Below are 18928 nucleotides of genomic sequence, written 5' to 3' on the forward strand. Positions count from 1 at the left end.
TGGTATCAAATTAATGAAATGACATCTTCAATAAATTTTTATAGAATGCAAATTCAAAATTGAATCAACAGTTGAATTTAATGGTTTTACTGATTAGATCAAATATATAAAGTTATAAATTTATTTGATAATGCATCACATCATTTTATTTCAATAAACAATATGATATTTAAAATACATGTAAATATTTATTATTATACCTAGAAGAGTCTAAATCATTTGAAATTAGACATATATGATCGTGAATATAGCATCATAAAATATAATGACCGAATTAATTACATTTCATAAAAAATTATTGAATATAACATGTTTCTTACCCATATTTAATAAAAATAAATTAATTTTAATAAATATTGGGAGGATGAGTAGAAAGGTAAAACAACGTTGATATCTAAGCACTAGCGAGTAGGATAGAATAAAATGAGAAACGTTACTCGGAAGCTGAATTTGTTTACAGGAGGAGGAGACATTATGTTTTGGTGGGTCGATGATAACAGGATAAAGTTATTAAAAGTTATTTATTTATTTTCTTCATCTTTGCAATTATGATGGGGGAACGAGGCGTTTTTAAAGACAACGATAACTTTGCACCGTAATGTCATAATTTCCTTTCTTTCAAATAAAATCGTTCCTCTCAAATCTAAATCCATTCATATAGTTCAAAGTTCATAGGCGCAATCGGCTCACTTCTTTTCCTTTTGACTTCCCCCTTTTAACGCTTGTTTCTTCACTTCAAAACTAAGCAATTTAAAAACAAAATGCCCATTTTGGTGGTTATCATGATGCAGTAAGGTTAAGGGCCAACTCATACTACATAAAATATTGACATTTTGTTTTCAAAAATAAAAATGTACTTATTTCATCAACTGTTTTTTGTTTTCTTGCTTTTGTTGATTTTGCTAGTCATTCTTTCCACGATGTTGCAAATAGAAAACACAGTAGATTCATTTGAAGATAAAGTATATTATTCAAGTTGTAACAATATTCACGGTGGTTTCAATTAGAAAAGATGGTTAGTCATTGAAACTTTTTAACTCAGTTGCGTAAATATTTTGGGCCAAATATAACATTTTTCTCAATTCATAAACTTCATCAGTGTGGTAATTTCTCTAATGTAAAAAAAATAAAAATTAGAAACATGCTGTATTATTAACATAATTGTGTAATGAAACTTAGAAATGTTGCACCGGAACGAAGAATCCCAAACCCAAACTTCAGTAAGCTAACCATGACTATTTGATTACAATTCAATGAACGGCTAAAAACTTATTTAAATACAAAAATACTTATAAACTCGTATGTACACCGACTTTTAAGTATAACAACCCTATGGCCAGTAATAACACTCAATGTCTTTCAATGTGAAACTTTCGAAACATCCAAATTGAAATTTAATTATGAATTGATGCTATATCTATTTAGCATAGTGGTAGGAGCGAAGGGATTAAGATAGAAGTTTGATTCTTATCTTTTTTTTTTATATATATATATATATAATCTTTTTTATGGATAAAATAGAGGAAAAAGCTCTGTTTGAATTTAACACGTCATTTAATAGCTTCATCGTTTGCCAAAATTTATGAGTTGTGTTTAAAAAAACAATTTTGTGCACCAAACGTTAAAAATATTCTAACTTGGTGCAACATAGCTTATAAAACAACAGCAACTTCCAAAATGGGAAGTCGTATACAAAAATTATGATTGAAAATTTTAGCACCTGTGAAGAGCTGGAGCAATGACGAAGGTTACAGTTGACACCAGATACGATAGAGCATCTCTCCCAACCCTTTTATGTAGGGTTCCCATGAATGACAAATGTCTCCATTAAAACCATCAAGCAATTGTATCTAACTCGGTGTCTTCATAGGACTCGAAGGCTCTCACAATTGCATCCTTTCCAGTCTTTTAGCCCATAGGCTTTGATCAGCTGACTCACAGATTGGGAATCCAGCTACGGCACACCATCTTAAATTCAACAACCCAACAGCAAGTTCATCTTCAGAATCTTCAAATAATTTAAGTATCTGTGACTCAACATTCAAATCTTCAGATAGTATGAATTCATTCACAAAATTTTTCTTCTCTCTAAGTATGTTTCCATCTTCAGACATCATACGCAAACTTAAAACCTGCAATGCTTCAATTGCTGTATTGTAAAATCCAGAATTTACATAGGCAGAGAAGACATAGCCGCATGTTGCTGAATCAGGGGGAACTTTCTCTCGGTGCATACACTCCACAATAAACTCAATTACATCAATCCTTTCCTAATTCAGGAATAAATTATATGACATTAGGAAACATTCTAAATTTTCCATCATGAATGGAATAAAGCACAAATAAGACTTTTCCTCATGATAAAACTTTCTTTAGCTGGAATGCCAAGGGCTAGCAAACTAAGTGTGCAGAAGAAATTATAACCATTATTGAACATAAAATATAGTTATTATAGCAGAACAATGCAATTTCTTGAGAATAATTTAGTATAGAATGAGTTGGCATTGTTATTAACACTTAGATGGATGAGTGGCCCCCTAAAACTGAGGCATCCCACAGCCACGGTCGAATCTTGACAATTTTTTGCTGAACTAAATCAATTTTTTTTATGGTTGTGAAGCATTACTCATATGTCATATCTTAAATTAGTTAAATATATATACGAGCCTGAAACAGATTTTTTTTTCTTTTAACTTTTATCCCACTTCTATATAGAAAGATTTTAAAATGAAAAGCAAGGTACCTTGTAACATGCTTCTTTAAGAAAAGTATTAAACAGCAGTACATCAGGTTGGATGCCATCCAATATAACTTGTTTCAAAATATTCAGGGCTTCATTAAAGTTCTCATCTTGCAACAAAATCTGATGAAAACAAGCTCAGCATCAAGTCGGGATACACAGTTCTAAAAATAAATTTAAAAGTTGTTGGACTGACTGATGTCATGGCAACACATGAAAAGAGTGAAGAGATCAGCACATGCACAAATGGTGACCCATAATACAACCATTAGTTATAACCAACCTTCATGATGACCAGAAATCAACTGCAAGATTCCTGTAATTTGGACATTCTCCTTGTAAATTAGTGCCCTCTCAGGACAAAAGCAGTAAAATTAGTAATAAGGACGAGATTAACCAAATCTGGATAATCCAGAATAAACCCATGCTTTCCTTGGGTAGTCACTACACGTTACTTTTAAAGCTGATGCCTTACGCGGTTACATTTACGAGCAAAGATTTAGTGCATTGTGTATTTTCAATCTCCAGCCAGCCTAAGATGTTCATATGTCTGAAGTTATAAGAAAAAAAAATGCATCCAATATAATGCACTGTGAGCATGGAGAATGTAACTGAGGATAGAACTGCAGAAAGGCTCCTGAAGCACCATTTCAACAAAATGTAATCATATTTTATTTAGTAAACCCCCCTAATTCTGCACGAATTATGAAAATAATATGCAAATTATGTACCAGTAGAAACATGTAACACCAAATGCATGCATTTATTACTTGCAGGTTGACTACTTGACTTGTGGAAGGGGATTAGGAAGTTCTTTGAGTTACTATAAAATCCTAAATATGTGCATCTTACTCCTTTCACGTAAAATCAAGTACAATTGCAAAATCTTGGACAAAATAATAATAATAATTTGGACATCACTATCTGAGATTAAAATGAGAAGAACCTTAATGATGGCAGTATATGTACAAGTCACTGGACAAAACCCTTTCCGTATCATCATTGCCATCAGCAAACATGCAGATCTGTAACATTCTGTGATGCTACAACAGTCAATCATTATATTGTATGTTTCAGAATCAGGGGGGCTGCCAATTAACTTCATCCTCTTGAAAATTGCAATCGCCAAGCTACTCTGCACATCAAGTAGAAATCCTCATATTCCAGCCAAACATGCATGACAACACACTTCACAAAGTAGGTGTCAAAATAGAGAAAGTAATGATGCATGAGTCACTCACCTTTTTGGCTTCAACAAGATAATGTAACACTGTGTTGTACATATGTTTTCCCAATGAAGGGTTTCTATAGATGAAAAGATTCTCCGCCACCTGTAAATACTGGATCAGCTCTGTTACCATCCCTTCTTCTCCAAGGGCTCTCAACTGAAAAGACAAAGGACATGGCTAAGTCATAAGTAGTGTAAATGAACAAGCTACCAATAACCAAATGATTTTTATAGCTCTTAAACATTTTATTTTTACTCATAATATTAGCATTTTGGTTGGATCTTTATTAGTATGCTCTCACAAAGGTTTGTGCATATGTGAAAGAGACTAGAAGCAATTACTGAACACTACAAAAATGACAACAAAAAAAATCCTTTTCCTACTAAATGAGGTTGGCTTCACAGATCGGATACACCATTGCATTATACCAAAAATCATGTTTCAAAAAGGCTATTTGCATCAAGGCTTTCTTAATGGTTTCACTTGAAGACTTTTCCTTTGTCTTCCACAGATGTTTATAAGGCCATCCACCATTGGTTCAACTCTTATTATTTCTTCTAAGCACATGGCTTCACTAAGGCAAAATTCTGGATTTTTCCTCAACAGGTGCTAGTTCAACTTTCTCTACAACACATACATTCCTAATCTAATCTTTTTTTCTTAAATGTCACTCTTCCGTTCTTTCATATCTAGTATTTGCTGCTTAGCATTCAGCAATTATTCAGTAGAATTTTCATTTGACCTAGATATACTCCTTACAATTACAAATAACACCTAAAACATTGCTGCATTTCATCCAGCCAGCTTGAACCCTATGATTTACATCTTCCTTAGTTACTAAACAGAATAGGCAAAAAAGATTAGCGTGGTTATGACACCCAGAGGGGTCTAATAAAACTGCATTCTAGTAACAAAACATTTTTCTCTTTCACATTAATTGCTTCCCAAGACATGTTACTCACCACTCAATTGAATCCCTCCCCGTTTTTCAATCACATGTATATAAGTTCTTCATATTTTTAAACAAAAGGAAATCCTCACGAGATTGCATCATCCTTAAGTTATGTGAAAAGGGAATCATGAATTGAGCTTACTAAATTTCTCATTGAAAGATAACTGTGGTGAATGCCATTTTTGGCCATATCCTTTTCTATAGCATTTATTCTTTTAGCAGTATCCACCTGTGACAGTATATTACTGTCTTCATACGGGGCATTTACAACACCAAATAACGAAAATAGAAGCTCGTATGTCCTGATATTAGGTAAAAATAAATTCTGCTTCATCTTGGCAAACACTCGCAGAGCACGTTCAGGTTGATTCTGCAAATTTTTATCAGATAAATAAAATGTAAGCCATTATAAGTTCTACAATGCAAGATAAATAAATAATCCAAAACTTAAAAGAGGAATTTGGCACATATAGTTCAGTTATAAATTCAGTTGCTCATCATAATTGATGCGCTGCAGCCCATTGATGAAATAAACGTTATATGCCATTGCAACAAATCCTAGCAAAATAGTAACCAACCACATAATAGTAAAAAATATATTATATGTTTGAAGACTACTATTTTATTAACCATGCTAGAAAATTATCTAAAAATGTACAAATATATTTTAGAAATATATACAGAAAAAATATAGAAATTGAGTAGTTACCTTATTTCATTTTTATGTACAATTAATAATTACAGTTCTAATGTACATCATCTTGTATTATACCACCATATTACTAAAAATTATAAATTGGATACAAAAGTACATGTATTGGACTGACTCATTCACGTATTTTGGAATTTTCCTCTGACCCCTCCTCTCTCTCAACATAAAACATCCCAATCAGCTATTTTTGACTAGTCTTACTAAAGAATATAATTAAGTCTTTAAGTAAACTAATTTTAGTCTTGCAAACAATAAAATAGTAAAAAGCAATTTTTTTTTGAAGTTTCATATTTGAGCTCACCAGTGCATCACATGATGCTAACAAAACATTATAAGGATGTGGACATTGACATTCAGCAATCTTATTCAGCAAAGCCTCGGCTAAATCTAGTTGTAGCGCTTTGCTGCAAGTGATTGAAAGTGTCGCTAGAGTTGAATCATATGGCTTCAAATTCTTCTGCTGCATTTTCTCCAACTGCATTTTATGACAATAATATAAGGCCAAAAAATTATTTTTCTGTAATAAAAATCAGATTCCAATTTCACTAGATTTGGGCTCTATTTGACCTAAACTTTGGTTGAAAATTCTGGACAGAACTCCCACTGATAGCAGTCTGATTAAAGAATAATTTTTTTAAAAAAAAATACCAAAAACAAATGATTCTGAACAAAATGACTCACCACTCCTATGACATCCACAAAACTTCTATGAGAAACAACTGCTTTAATAAAGCCATCATACGTATGGCTGGATGGCTGCAAACCAAGATTTTCCATCTGAACAGAGAAGTGCCCTTCAAGATGTTAAAATATATTAATATAAATGAAGTTGTCAATTGATAAAATACACTTGAATTTTCATAACTACAAATATATTTATGCTAAAAAAATTCAGAAAGGAAGATGTATCCACGGTTACACAGTAACATTGATATTCGTAATCGTGACTGAGAATCAACTAATAGAAGCTTTCAATAATTGAAATACTAGGGGTCTGAAGTCTGAAAAATTAAAATTTGACATACGATGATTATGTAGAGAACCGTTCAACTATGAAGCACACGCACGCACATACACAGATTCGAATTAAATGAAATATGAGCAACATAACAAAATATCTGAATTAATAAACAATATTTGTATATTCTACTATATTCACCATTTTACTATGATGACACATCTCAAATTCTCACAATTACAATGTAAGCATAAAATTTCTTTACAAAAAATTCCAAAACAAGATGAAATTATAACTGACAAGAAAGTTATCTCAAACCAACTTGCTAAGTTTTACAACTTTTCCATGATAATGAGCCTCACACAAAAATAGTGAGAGATATTATTTTTAATATTTTATATTATATTTACAGCTGACTTTTCTAAATGTAAATAAAATTATTTTAAAAATATCAATGAGTCCATCCTTACAGGTTAAAGCGGTATCCAATCAAGTGCCAAGACAATAAAAATGATTATTTAATTGGACACCTCATGAAGAGTGTCCACCACGTGTCTGAAACACATTCTGAAACACATTCGACACTTATATTTCAAAGAGGAGAGGTATTGATGCTTCATAGCCTTTTAGAGTTACAAATTTTTTTATAACAAATCATTTAGTCTACATATCCCTTGTTACATGGACCATTACAGAACATGTACAAGCTTAGTCGAAAATATACCTGTAACATAAGCTTCCTTGCAAGCATATAATTCTTTTGTTTTGCACACCCGTGTATTATATCATTAAAGGACCACCTCAATACCTTCATAAGTAGAGAGTGTTTTTGTCCATTCAGACCATCTGATTCAGCACTCTTTGCTTTTTTATTCCCCACACAAGCAATCTGTTGCCCTATACTTGCAGATATACTGTCAGGTAAATTCACAAGAGGAGGGTGAATACAAGAGTCCAATTTTTTGTTATCCTTCAAGTCCAATATGGTTGAGCCTAGCCCCTTATTTGAAGGCACGGGAATGTCCAATCTAGTAGAATACAACTTCCCATAAACTGTTCTACCAATAGAAATGTTCCCCCTGATGGCTAATGACACTATTTGTTGTAGCATATTATATGCAGATTTTAAATCTCCTAACTTTGTAAATGACCAAATGAATCTACGCAGAGCAATGATACTCGTGGTATAGTTTTTAATATACTCCTTCCAAATGAGATGGGCTGCAGAGAAGTTATTCTGCAACACTGCAAGCTGTGAAACAGGGTAAGATAATTGATATTTGTCATAAGAAAAACAAAAGAAGAGAAATAAAAAATAAAAATAAAAATAAAAGCATTCAAATACAGCAAAACATGTTTCTTAGAATAGATAGAGTAACAAATTAAACATATTGTGTTGTTACTTGATTCCAGACCATTTATGATGTCATAAAAGCTAAAAACAGATAGGCCCATTTCCTGGAAGTTTTGTGATAGAAACTGCATCAGAATTATATAGAGAAAAGCTTCTATTAGCAGAAAGATGTACATATGAATCCCAGACTTGTTTAATTATAGCTAGTATGCCTTGTTTCTCTAATTATCTCGGCCCCTAACTAACTAACTCTAATTATTTAACTATGGGGTTTACCTACCAATGCTTTCCCCCCTAAAGATTCACCTTGTCCTCTGGTGAATAGCAATGGTTGCTGCAAACAAGGTTTCATTGGGGTTCCAACTGGTAGAAGCATGATGATAAGCCAATCCCATGCTGTAGCTCAAAATAGCCATCACTTCCCCCTGGGTCAAACACACACATGAATGCCCCCATGCTCCTCTAATGCTCTGATTTCTGCAGTATTTTGTCCATGAAACAGAGCATCAGAGCCTCTATGGTTATAATGGGAAAACCCCATGGCACTTGCAAACTGCACTACTGCAAACCGTTGCAAGTGGGGATCATCAAGATTCTCTACTTATTGTGCTTCTGTGGTGGGTTGATGGTACTACCAAAAAACCCAAAACCTCCATTGTTACCATTGGTTCAATCATTGGCTCTTTACTTGCATTAAACATAGAGGGGGAGGAAGAGGGCAGATGAGTTGCAGAAGGACAAATAAGAGTGGAGGAAAGTATAAAAAAATACTAGCCAATTTCTAAAAACTTAAAACTAGAACTAGAACTAAGAAACTTTCTATTTTTTTTTTGTTTCCAGAAGTGAGTTAAAAATAGTTTTAAAATTGATTTAAAATTTAAAACTATTTCAACCCCCTTTTATCCAAATAGGTTTTGTTTCCAAATTTAAGTTTGAAAACAAAAAACTGTAAACTTACAACCACGTCAAACAAGATATAAGAAATTATATAATAAAAATTGAAATCTGTGACAAACTGTCAAGACATCTATAAATCCCTCTTCATTGTCTGTCAAGACATCTGTAAATCCCTCCTCATTGTCAAGGGATGTCAATGACAAGAAAGAAAAGATGTCATGGATCAATTAATAATCATCACTACTCTTAGTAGTGAGGGAAGTATAAGCTTTCCTTTCAATAAGCAATAAGGTTAATATGCAAAATCATGCCACAGATGGAAAAGGGATTGCAATGATCACAAAGCCTTTACATTATATGTCGGTTTTGTACACAACAAAGAGAAAAATATAACACTAAAAACTGAAACTTCACCCAGTGAAACAACATATAGCCATAATTTGGAATATAAAACAGCCAAGAACTGGTCCTGGTGCAAACAAGCATATTTTGTAAGTAATACTTTGAAGAACACACATTTTAGTCCAGATCAAGGGGTTTACATTGAATCACATATCCACACAATAAATGCTTTCAGACTTAATAATCTGTCAAGTAAAACAACTTCAACAAGTAAACACAAACAATGCTTTTCTCATAAAGAGAGAAACTTTTTTTTCTCTTGAAAACAATAACAGAATGATCTAGCACTTTCTGTTTGCACACCTTGAGAAGCTCAGTATATGTAACTTCATTCTTTCCTACCAACTTCTTTTCCATTAAGTTCAAACATTTGCTTGCTTGAATTATACTCCGCATTTTCGTGCAGGATCTTAAGAGACTATTGTACAGTGGGAGAACTGGATAGAGACATTGACTTTCTCCAAGTAAATCCATGATATCAAAGGCCTGAACAAAGTACAATGAGAAGACAGGATAAAAATAAATACCTTGTAGCAAAGATCAAGGTGATTCACTAATAACACCACATAATATGCAATTCAATGCTCACACAAAAATAGCAATATATTAAATTGTATTTTCAGAAAGAAAGAAAAAAAAAACATTTTTTTCTATAAAAAAATTCCCTGAAAATCTAATGGATTATTGGATCAGTTTTAGTTTGTTATGGGTTTACCTGCTTTTGTAGGTTACCAAGTCTATGTTTACATATTGTTTTAAGTTAACAATACTATATATTCCTTGTACTGCACTGGTTATTAATTCAATTCATATTAATTCATATTATGCTTCCCTTCCTTGCGGCTATTCTTGTTGTTTGTTTCACCCTCCCTGTTGACAAAAAGTTCATACTTCTAATATGGTATCAGAAGGAATAAACTCAAACATGACAGCACAAACAAAAGATCCTAGCCCCTCTCCCCAGAACGGAACCCAAGAAGGAAAGGCACTTAAAGGAAAAATATAGTTAATTATATTATTTATTAAACTAAAAGTTTACCTCTTTCAAGTAACCCCCTTTACAAAGGGCCTGCATCATGAGAGATGAGCATATGTTGTTCATGCTCACACCTTTTAACTCCATGAATCTCCAAAGCTCCATAACAAACTGCAGCAAATCAAAAAAAGGAAGGAATAAATTTGACATTCACAAAATACTTCACCAATCACCATAACTCATGGTTGAGACTTTCGAGGATAGTGTGCATAGTCAAGCAAAAAGAAAAGTCAAGATAATTTCTTGTGCTTTCAACTCACACAGGAGAACATACAGTTGTTAAATTGTTGCTGAAGCTAAAATCACTATTTTCTCCCATACATTTATTGTTGGCTGTTGGTTCTCAACCTTATTAGATATTTGATGTGTAGAATAGTTCTTCTATTCATATATATATAAGGCATAGGTGCAGCCTCTGTTTTTAGACTGACAGAGAGAGAAAAATTTGTAATCAATTTCTTAACGAGTTTTTAATCTCAGTGGCTGCCCCATGGATGTAGACTGAAGAGTGCATTGCTCGAAGTCGAACCACGTAAAATTGTTGTGTGTTCTTCTTTCCCTAATCTTTGTTCTCTTAAAATTCTTGCTTGTTTCTTGTTAAAAAAGAATATAGCAGAGAGTGAACCCCGTGTGTGTTTATCATCTCATTCTTGGCGTAACAAGTGGTGCAGTGAGCGTGGATCGTCCAACTATGGGTTCAGCCAAATATGAGGTGGAAAAATTCACTGGTCAAAACAACTTTGGTCTATGGCGATTAAAGATGAGAGCCCTTCTTGTTCATCAAGGGTTGGTTGATGCTCTTGCTGGTGAAGCCAAGGTCGAAAATGCTACGGTTGATGAGGAAAGGAAGAAAATGCAAGAAAAGGCCCACAGTGCTATTATCCTGAGCCTTGGTGATAAAGTCCTTAGGCAAGTCTCTAAGGAAAAGACTGCTGCAGGGATTTGGTCTAAACTCGAAAGTTTGTATATGACCAAATCTTTAGTAAATAGACTTTACTTGAAGCAATCTTTGTATTCTTTTAAGATGAATGAGGATAAACCAGTGGGTGAACAATTAGACCAGTTTAATAAGTTGATTTTGGATCTTGAGAATATTGATGTCACCATAGACGATGAGGATCAAGCTTTGTTATTGTTGTGTTCCTTACCTAGGGCCTATTCCCACTTCAAAGAAACCATGTTATTTGGAAGAGACTCGGTATCAATTGATGAGGTGCAAGCTGCCATTAACTCAAAAGAGTTGAATGAAAGGAAGGAGAAAAAACCCACAGTAAATGGTGAAGGATTGACAGCTAAGGGCAAGACCTCCAAGAAATATAGTAAACCTGATAAGAAGAAACCAAAGCCAGAAAAACAAAAAGATGGTGGAGAATCCACCTTCACAATCAGATGTTATCATTGCAAGAAAGAGGGTCACACAAGGAAGGTCTGTCCTGAAAGGCTTGCTAATGGTGGAAACAAAGAAAAGGGAAAATATTATGTAAATGTTGTTATTGTACAAGATGAGGGTTATGAATCGGCTGAAGCTCTGGTTGTGTCTAAAGATAATTCAAAATTAGAGTGGATAATGGATTCAGGGTGTTCATGGCATATGACACCACGTAGATCATGGTTTGAGAATTTTGCTGATCAAGCAGATGGTCTAGTTCTCTTGGGAGACAATAAGCCCTGCAAAATTAAGGGAATTGGATCCATCAGATTCAGGTTTCATGATGGAATTGAAAGGGTCCTCGCTGATGTTCGATATGTACCTGACCTTAAGAGAAATTTAATCTCTCTTGGTGAATTTGATAAAAAGGGGTATGTGTTCCAAGGCCAAGAGGGGATTCTTAATGTTGTAAAAAATTATGTGGTTGTTATGAGGGGAATCATGAAGAATGGTTTGTATTCTGTTGATGGTGAAGTTATCACTGGATCAGCTGCTACTGCATCCAGAAAGCTCCCGTCAAAGACTGAATTATGGCACAAGAGATTGGGGCATGTAAGTGAGAAAGGATTAATTGAACTAGCCAAACAAGACCTGCTATGTGGAGACAAAGTAGAGAAACTGAAGTTTTGTGAACACTGTGTGTATGGGAAATCCTGTAGGACAAATTCAGTACGAGACAAAAAAATACAAAAGGTATTTTGGATTATGCTCATGCGGATTTATGGGGACCAACAAAAACCGCTTCTCATTCTGGTGCTAGATACTTCTTGAGCATTGTGGATGATTACTCAAGGAAGCTTTGGATAATCATCCAGAAAACCAAGGATGAAGCTCTTGAAAACTTTAAGAGCTGGAAGATTCTGGTTGAAAATCAAACTGGTTGAAAAATCAAATGTCTTAGAATTGACAATGGTCTTGAGTTTTGCTCAAATTTTTTTAATCAATTTTGTAAAGAAAATGGAATTGTGAGGCACAAAACAGTTGCTAGTACACCGCAACAAAACGGATTGGCAGAAAGATTCAATAGAACCATATTGGAGAGAGTAAGGTGTATGTTGCTTAGTGCAGGCCTGCCAAAGGTGTTCTGGGCAGAGGTAGCCATGACTGCTGCATATCTTATAAATAGGTGCCCCTCAACAGCCCTGAATCTAAAAACACCTGAACAAGTCTGGTTTGGTCACACACCAAGTCTTAAACACTTAAAAGTGTTTGGTTGTGTTGCCTATGCTCACATTAAGCAAGACAAGTTGGAGCCTAGAGCTGTTAAATGCATTTTTATAGGCTACCCTGAAGGAGTTAAAGGCTATAGGCTATGGTGTTTGGAAGCTGGATTCAGAAAATGCCTTGTGAGTCGTGATGTCATTTTCAATGAAGCGGAAATGGCTTACAAACTAAATCAAGGCACTGATATGGAAAACACTAACCTGGATAAAGTCATTGATCATGGAAATCTTGATTTTGAGGTGGAGCCTGAGATGAAAACTCTTAAAACCCAAGAAATTGCTACGTCCTTAGAAGGGGATGAATTTGAATTTGAGCATAGAGAAGATCAAAGCTATCAACTAGCTAGAGATAGAGCCAGGAGGCAAATCAAGCCACCCGAAAGGTACGGCTATGCAGATTTGATTGCATTTGCTTTAATAACTGCCAGTGAGGTTTTGGAGGGAGACCCTATGGATCTAGAATTTGTCCTTGTTAGTAAGGAGAAATAGAGTTGGCTGAATGCCATGAAAGAAGAGATGAAATCTCTACATGACAACCATACATGGAAGCTGATTAAGAAGCCAATTGGTTCTAGAGTGGTCAGTTGTAAGTGGTTGTTCAAGAAGAAAGAAGGCATCCAAGGTGTTGAACCAGCCAGATACAAGGCCAGGCTTGTAGCTCGTGGATTCACTCAAAAGGAGGGAGTTGACTTCAATGAATAAGGATCCTATTGTCTATGGTGGCAACTCTTGACCTTGAGCTAGAACAGATGGATGTTAAAACAGCCTTCCTATATGGGAAACTAGATGAAGAAATCCTAATGCAGCAACCTAAAGGTTTTGTAGAAAAAGGAAAAGAGGATCATGTTTGTAAATTGAATAAGTCACTCTATGGATTAAAGCAATCCCCCAGGCAGTGGAATAGGAGGTTTGATGAATTTATGACCAAGATTAGCTTCAATAGAAGTCAATATGATAATTGTGTCTACTTTAAATTCCCTGATAATGCAGTGCTGATTATTCTTTTGCTTTACGTTGATGATATCCTAATAGCAAGCAACAAGAAGGATGAATTAATCAAAGTAAAATCTGACTTGTGCAAGGAATTTGAAATGAAAGATCTGGGGCCTACTAAGAAGATTCTGGGGATTGAAATCAAAAGAGACAGGAGGAAGAATTTATTGCATCTATCTCAAGAAACTTATCTCAAAAGGGTTCTAGAGAAGTTTGGAATGTCTAACTCTAAACCTGTAATCACTCTTATGTCACATTAGTTCAAACTCAGAAGAGGTTGTTTACATGAAAAACATTCCATATGCAAGTGTGGTAGGATCTCTCATGTATGCTATGGTCTGTACTAGGCCTGATATAGCATACGCAATAAGCATTGTGAGTAGATTTATGGCAAATCCAGGCAAGTCTCACTGGCAGGCAGTCAAATGGATATTGAGGTACATAAAGGGTTCAATTGGAAGGGGCCTAGTCTATGGTGGAGCTAAAAATGGCACAGAGGCAGTGGCTATTGAAGGTTTTGTAGACTCTGATTATGCTGGCTGTCTAGATTCCAGAAAGTCCCTTACAGGTTTTGTATTTACAGCTTTTGGTACTGCAATAAGTTGGAAAGCTACACTTCAAAAGGTAGTAGCATTATCAACCACAGAGGCTGAGTACATAGCTCTTGCAGAGGAAGTAAAGGAATCTATATGGCTTGAAGGCATTGCAAGAGAATTGAAGCTACAAGACAAGGTGATCACAGTTCACTGTGTCAGTCAAGTGCCATTCACTTGTCCAAGAATTCTCTGCACCATGAGAGGACAAAACACATTGACATCAAGCTGCACTTTGTCAGAGAAGTCATTGATAGGGGGGCTGTGATAGTGAAGAAGATATCAAAAGATCATAATCATACTGATATGATTACGAAAATGGTTTCCAGCACAAAGTTTTATCACTGTCTAAACTTGATTAAGCTGCATGGTGATTGAATGTTTGAAGCTGTTCTGCTGCTGTTTGTTCTGTTGCTGTTTTTGAACCAAGGTGGAGATTGTTGGCTGTTGGTTCTCAACCATATTAAATATTTGATGTGTAGAATAGTTCTTCTATTCATATATATATAAGGCATAGGTGCAGCCTCTGTTTTTAGACTGACAGAGAGAGAAAAATTTGTAATCAATTTCTTAGCGAGTTTTTAATCTCAGTGGCTGCCCCGTGGATGTAGACTGAAGAGTGCATTGCTCTAAGTCGAACCACGTAAAATTGTTGTGTGTTCTTCTTCTTTCCCTAATCTTTGTTCTCTTAAAATTCTTGCTTGTTTCTCGTTAAAAAAAGAATATAGCAGAGAGTGAACCCCGTGTGTGTTTATCATCTCATTCTTGGCGTAACATTTATAAACCCGTGGTTAAAGCAAATTTTAACACATTCATTTTGCGAACATATTTGGTTATTGGGCATACCAGTGGATCAGGAGAGCGTGCACAGTACTTAAAAATATCAACAAAATCATCAGCTGTTAATGAGTGATTTCTGGAATCAAAATCTTCAAGCAACTCCGAAGCCTTCCTTCTCTTGCCCGAGCAGAGCGCCTTGACAACTTGCATCTGCATAGACGGTCCTGCTGCAAATTCCATAAATTCATGACCTGCATTTCGTTATACATTATCATCCCTCGTGTTAGGCGATTGACAAGTGGGCATAATATGATTGAGGCGCAATTGATTTGATAAACATGAAATCGAGAATACCTGTTGTGGAGGTGAGATTTTGCGAGAAGTGGATTTGAGTTCCCTAGAATAAGAGGAAAGAGAGGCGTTAGGTTAGGTTAGGGAAGAGAAAAGGGAAGAATAGAAGAATGGATGAGATTGACGGACATGGTGATGATGCCACTTCGATTTGCAAAGTGAAATAGAGCGCAGGAAAACCCTTGCTCTGAATCCATGCATGTGCATGCTCTCACTTTCACTCTCGCAGCAACGGCTATGACTTCGCTTGTTATGCAGCTGTGCAAAGGAGATCCACACTCATGACTAAAATGCAACTAAGTTTGGGTTCGTTTTATTTCATAATTTCATCTCCACTCAACTTCGTCTTGGGCCTCTGGGAGAATTACCAGACATGCTCGGCCCAGTCTTTATTTCATTTGTTAAAATATATTTTCCTGGTTACTGTTTAATAACTAGATTTTTATTCATTACAATCTCTCTATGTACAAAACATAAACTATTATTTCTCACACGAGAATGAATTTTCTTTGAAAATTTCTTTTAAATTCTTTTAATTTCATATTTATTTTAATTTTTTATTTATCATAATTATTTATAAATTAAATTTTAAAATATTTTAAAATAAATTATCAATAAATATAAAAAATCTTGTATCACAATATAAATATTTATGATAAATTTAAAATATAATTTATATATTTTAAAATATTTATTATTTATTATTTAAATTTTAAATATAATTTATATATTAAAATATGATATTTATTTATATATATATAACTTTAAATTTTAATTATATATAATAAATATTAAACTTTATATTATACAAACTAAAATATTAATAATTGTTTTAATTTATAATCCAAAACAATATATAAACAAATATCATAGTTTTATCTTCACTTTTCATTGTAAATTTTACTCCTTATTTGGTGAGATGATCACCTCCATATCTCCTAATTTATTTTCTCCCATTAACCGCACAAATGACCTTCAAGTAATATTTTGTTTTTCATCTTACACTCACCATTATGTTATCTTCAACTTTTATCTTTTTTTTTTTACATTATATTTTTTATTAATTTTTATACTGTTACTAATTTTCATTGTTAATCGTCACCGCCCTAGGATTGTGCTTTATTTTGTTTTGCATGATTTTAAAAAGGTACCCACTTTATGTTATATAATTATGGCTACTTTTAAAGAAAAAAAATAGGTTAAAAACTTATTTTGGTCCCTTATAATAATTGTTTGTTTCAATTTAGTCCCACTTTTATTTTTGGTTTTAATTTGGTCCCAAATAAATTAATTGGTTTCAATTTGGTCCTTAATAAATTAATTGGTTTCAATTTGCAACTTCCTTCCAAATTATTTAAACAAAGTTAACTGTTGGTCACGTGGATGCCACATAGATGCATAGGTGGATGCCACGTGGATGCCAATTTTTTTGAAAACACCTGGAACCAGAACGGCCCGTTCTGAAACTAGAACGGACCGTTCTGGATGCACTCTTGGTGTGTTAATTTTGCATCTGAAACGGGCCGTTCCAGATGCAAAATTAACACACCAAGAGTACAGCAGAACGGTCCGTTCTGAAACTAGAATAGGCCGTTCTAGTTTCAGAACAGGTCGTTCTGGATTCAGAACGGTCCGTTCCAAAATTGAAAATAGAATATTATTTATTAATTTTATTAAAAAATATAATAATTTTGAAAAATATTTTTTTATGGTAAAAATTTTAAAATTACTTATTTTTATAAAATAAAATTGTCTTATAAATAGAGTAATAACTTTTTCTTTTTCTCTTTCTATCTGAAAAAATATTTAAGTGTCACTTTATAATTTTTTGTAACTTATTTAAAATTAGAGGAATAAAATGATAAAAATTAATAGGATAAACATAATAAAATTATTAATTTATTTTCTTTTAGTATCCTCTAAATTTTTATATTCATTTAAGACAAAAATATTTTATATGTTAATTTGAATTAATTTAACGAAGCATCATATGATTTTTAATTTTTTAAAATTTTTTATAAATTTGATCTATACATGAAAAACTTTTTAATTTAACAATTAAATTCTTAAAAATTTGATATAGAATATTAATTATTAAATAGAATAAATCTATCAAGACTTACTCTTGAAGTAAGTAAATTTTTTCTTCATTAAAAATGAAGATAATTTTACCACAAAATAAAAAATAATTAAACAATAAAATAAAATATATATAAAAATATTAATATATTTATTATATTAGATATAACACAACATAATTAAAATATAATTAATAATATATATTTTATAAAATTATTAATATTTTATATATATAAAAAAAAAAAGAATGAAAAAAATTTTAGTGGGGGCAAGTGCCCCCACTATGATTAACTTAGATCTGTCCCTGCATATGGTTGTGTGGTGAAATGTTAGTCCTGTGTATCCTATTTCTTTACTTTAGGTTCTACCTCTTCAAGGAAAAATACTATGTCATTTCATCCTTTACTGTATAGTGTCAATTTGGTAGTAAGTGGTTCACTCCAGTTTGAAATGAAATAAAATTTGCTACCATTGTCTTTAGTGATACATTACATTGTCCTTAATAATACATTGTATAGTCAAACTGTTTAGTAATTGAAGTTATCAATTTCCATTGACAATATTACCAAATTCAGTTTTTGAAATGCTTTGTACCTTGGGTCTTTTTCCTTTCATGATTCACAACCGTGAACTATAATCATTGATCGTTTATGTTTAGCAGTCTAGAACCAGAACGGCCCGTTCTGGTTGTACTTTTAGTGTGTTAATTTTGCACCTGGAACGGGCCATTCTAGATGCAAAATTAACACACCAAAAGTGCAACTAGAACGGCCCGTTCTGGTTTCAGAACGGACCGTTCTGGTTCTAGGTGTTTTCAAAAAAATTGGCATCCACATGACATCCACGTGGCATCCACCTATGCATCCACGTGGCATCCACCTATGCAACAGTTAACTCCGTTTAAATAATTTGGACGGAAGTCCCAAATTGAAACCAATTAATTTATTAGGGACCAAATTGAAACCAATTAATTTATTTGGGACCAAATTGAAACCAAAAATAAAAGTGGGACTAAATTGAAACAAACAATTATTATAAGGGACCAAAATAGGTTTTTAGCCAAAAAAATATAACAATTTGATATATGTGTTACCTTTTACCTCACATATTAATATAGACATATAAAATAAATAAGATGAAAAGAAGTTTGAAAATAAACTCATAAATCCCCTTATATAGAGGTATCACATAATAACATGT

General features: G+C 33.4%; 1 protein-coding gene across 5 annotated transcripts; it reads right to left on the bottom strand.

The window, feature by feature from the left end:
* Positions 1 to 1535: 1535 nt before the first annotated feature.
* Positions 1536 to 15945, bottom strand: LOC109800083 (Tetratricopeptide repeat (TPR)-like superfamily protein). 5 transcript variants are annotated; one of them, XM_020360770.2, is made up of 13 exons: positions 15779 to 15944; positions 15653 to 15695; positions 15365 to 15549; positions 10284 to 10391; positions 9548 to 9730; positions 7316 to 7843; positions 6315 to 6410; positions 5935 to 6108; positions 5064 to 5291; positions 3982 to 4125; positions 3687 to 3875; positions 2744 to 2863; positions 1536 to 2270 (listed from the first exon to the last, which is right to left on the bottom strand). In XM_020360770.2, exons 1-13 carry the CDS (start codon positions 15854 to 15856, stop codon positions 1884 to 1886), a joined length of 2463 nt encoding a protein of 820 aa, XP_020216359.1. In that variant the 5' UTR covers positions 15857 to 15944; the 3' UTR covers positions 1536 to 1883. The 5 variants fall into 5 exon arrangements, 2 of the variants coding, with proteins under 2 accessions (XP_020216359.1, XP_029127810.1); XR_003804349.2 differs by having other exon boundaries at positions 2241 to 2270; positions 2744 to 3056; positions 15779 to 15945; XR_014429425.1 differs by lacking the exon at positions 1536 to 2270 and adding an exon at positions 2937 to 3056 and having other exon boundaries at positions 15779 to 15945.
* Between the last annotated feature and the right edge of the window lie 2983 nt (positions 15946 to 18928).

This window comes from Cajanus cajan, chromosome 9 (genome assembly GCF_000230855.2).
Source record: "Cajanus cajan strain Asha chromosome 9, NIPB_CcT2T_4, whole genome shotgun sequence".
NCBI lineage: Eukaryota > Viridiplantae > Streptophyta > Magnoliopsida > Fabales > Fabaceae > Cajanus > Cajanus cajan.

Bases quoted from the DNA above. Each gene is read 5' to 3' on its own strand.
- LOC109800083 (XM_020360770.2), bottom strand. From the start codon at position 15,856: ATGCACATGCATGGATTCAGAGCAAGGGTTTTCCTGCGCTCTATTTCA. The intron at 15,696-15,778 runs GTCCGTCAATCT...CTCTTATTCTAG, and splicing joins CGAAGTGGCATCATCACCAT to GGAACTCAAATCCACTTCTC. The intron at 3,876-3,981 runs GTGAGTGACTCA...CTTGATGTGCAG, and splicing joins ATCTTGTTGAAGCCAAAAAG to AGTAGCTTGGCGATTGCAAT.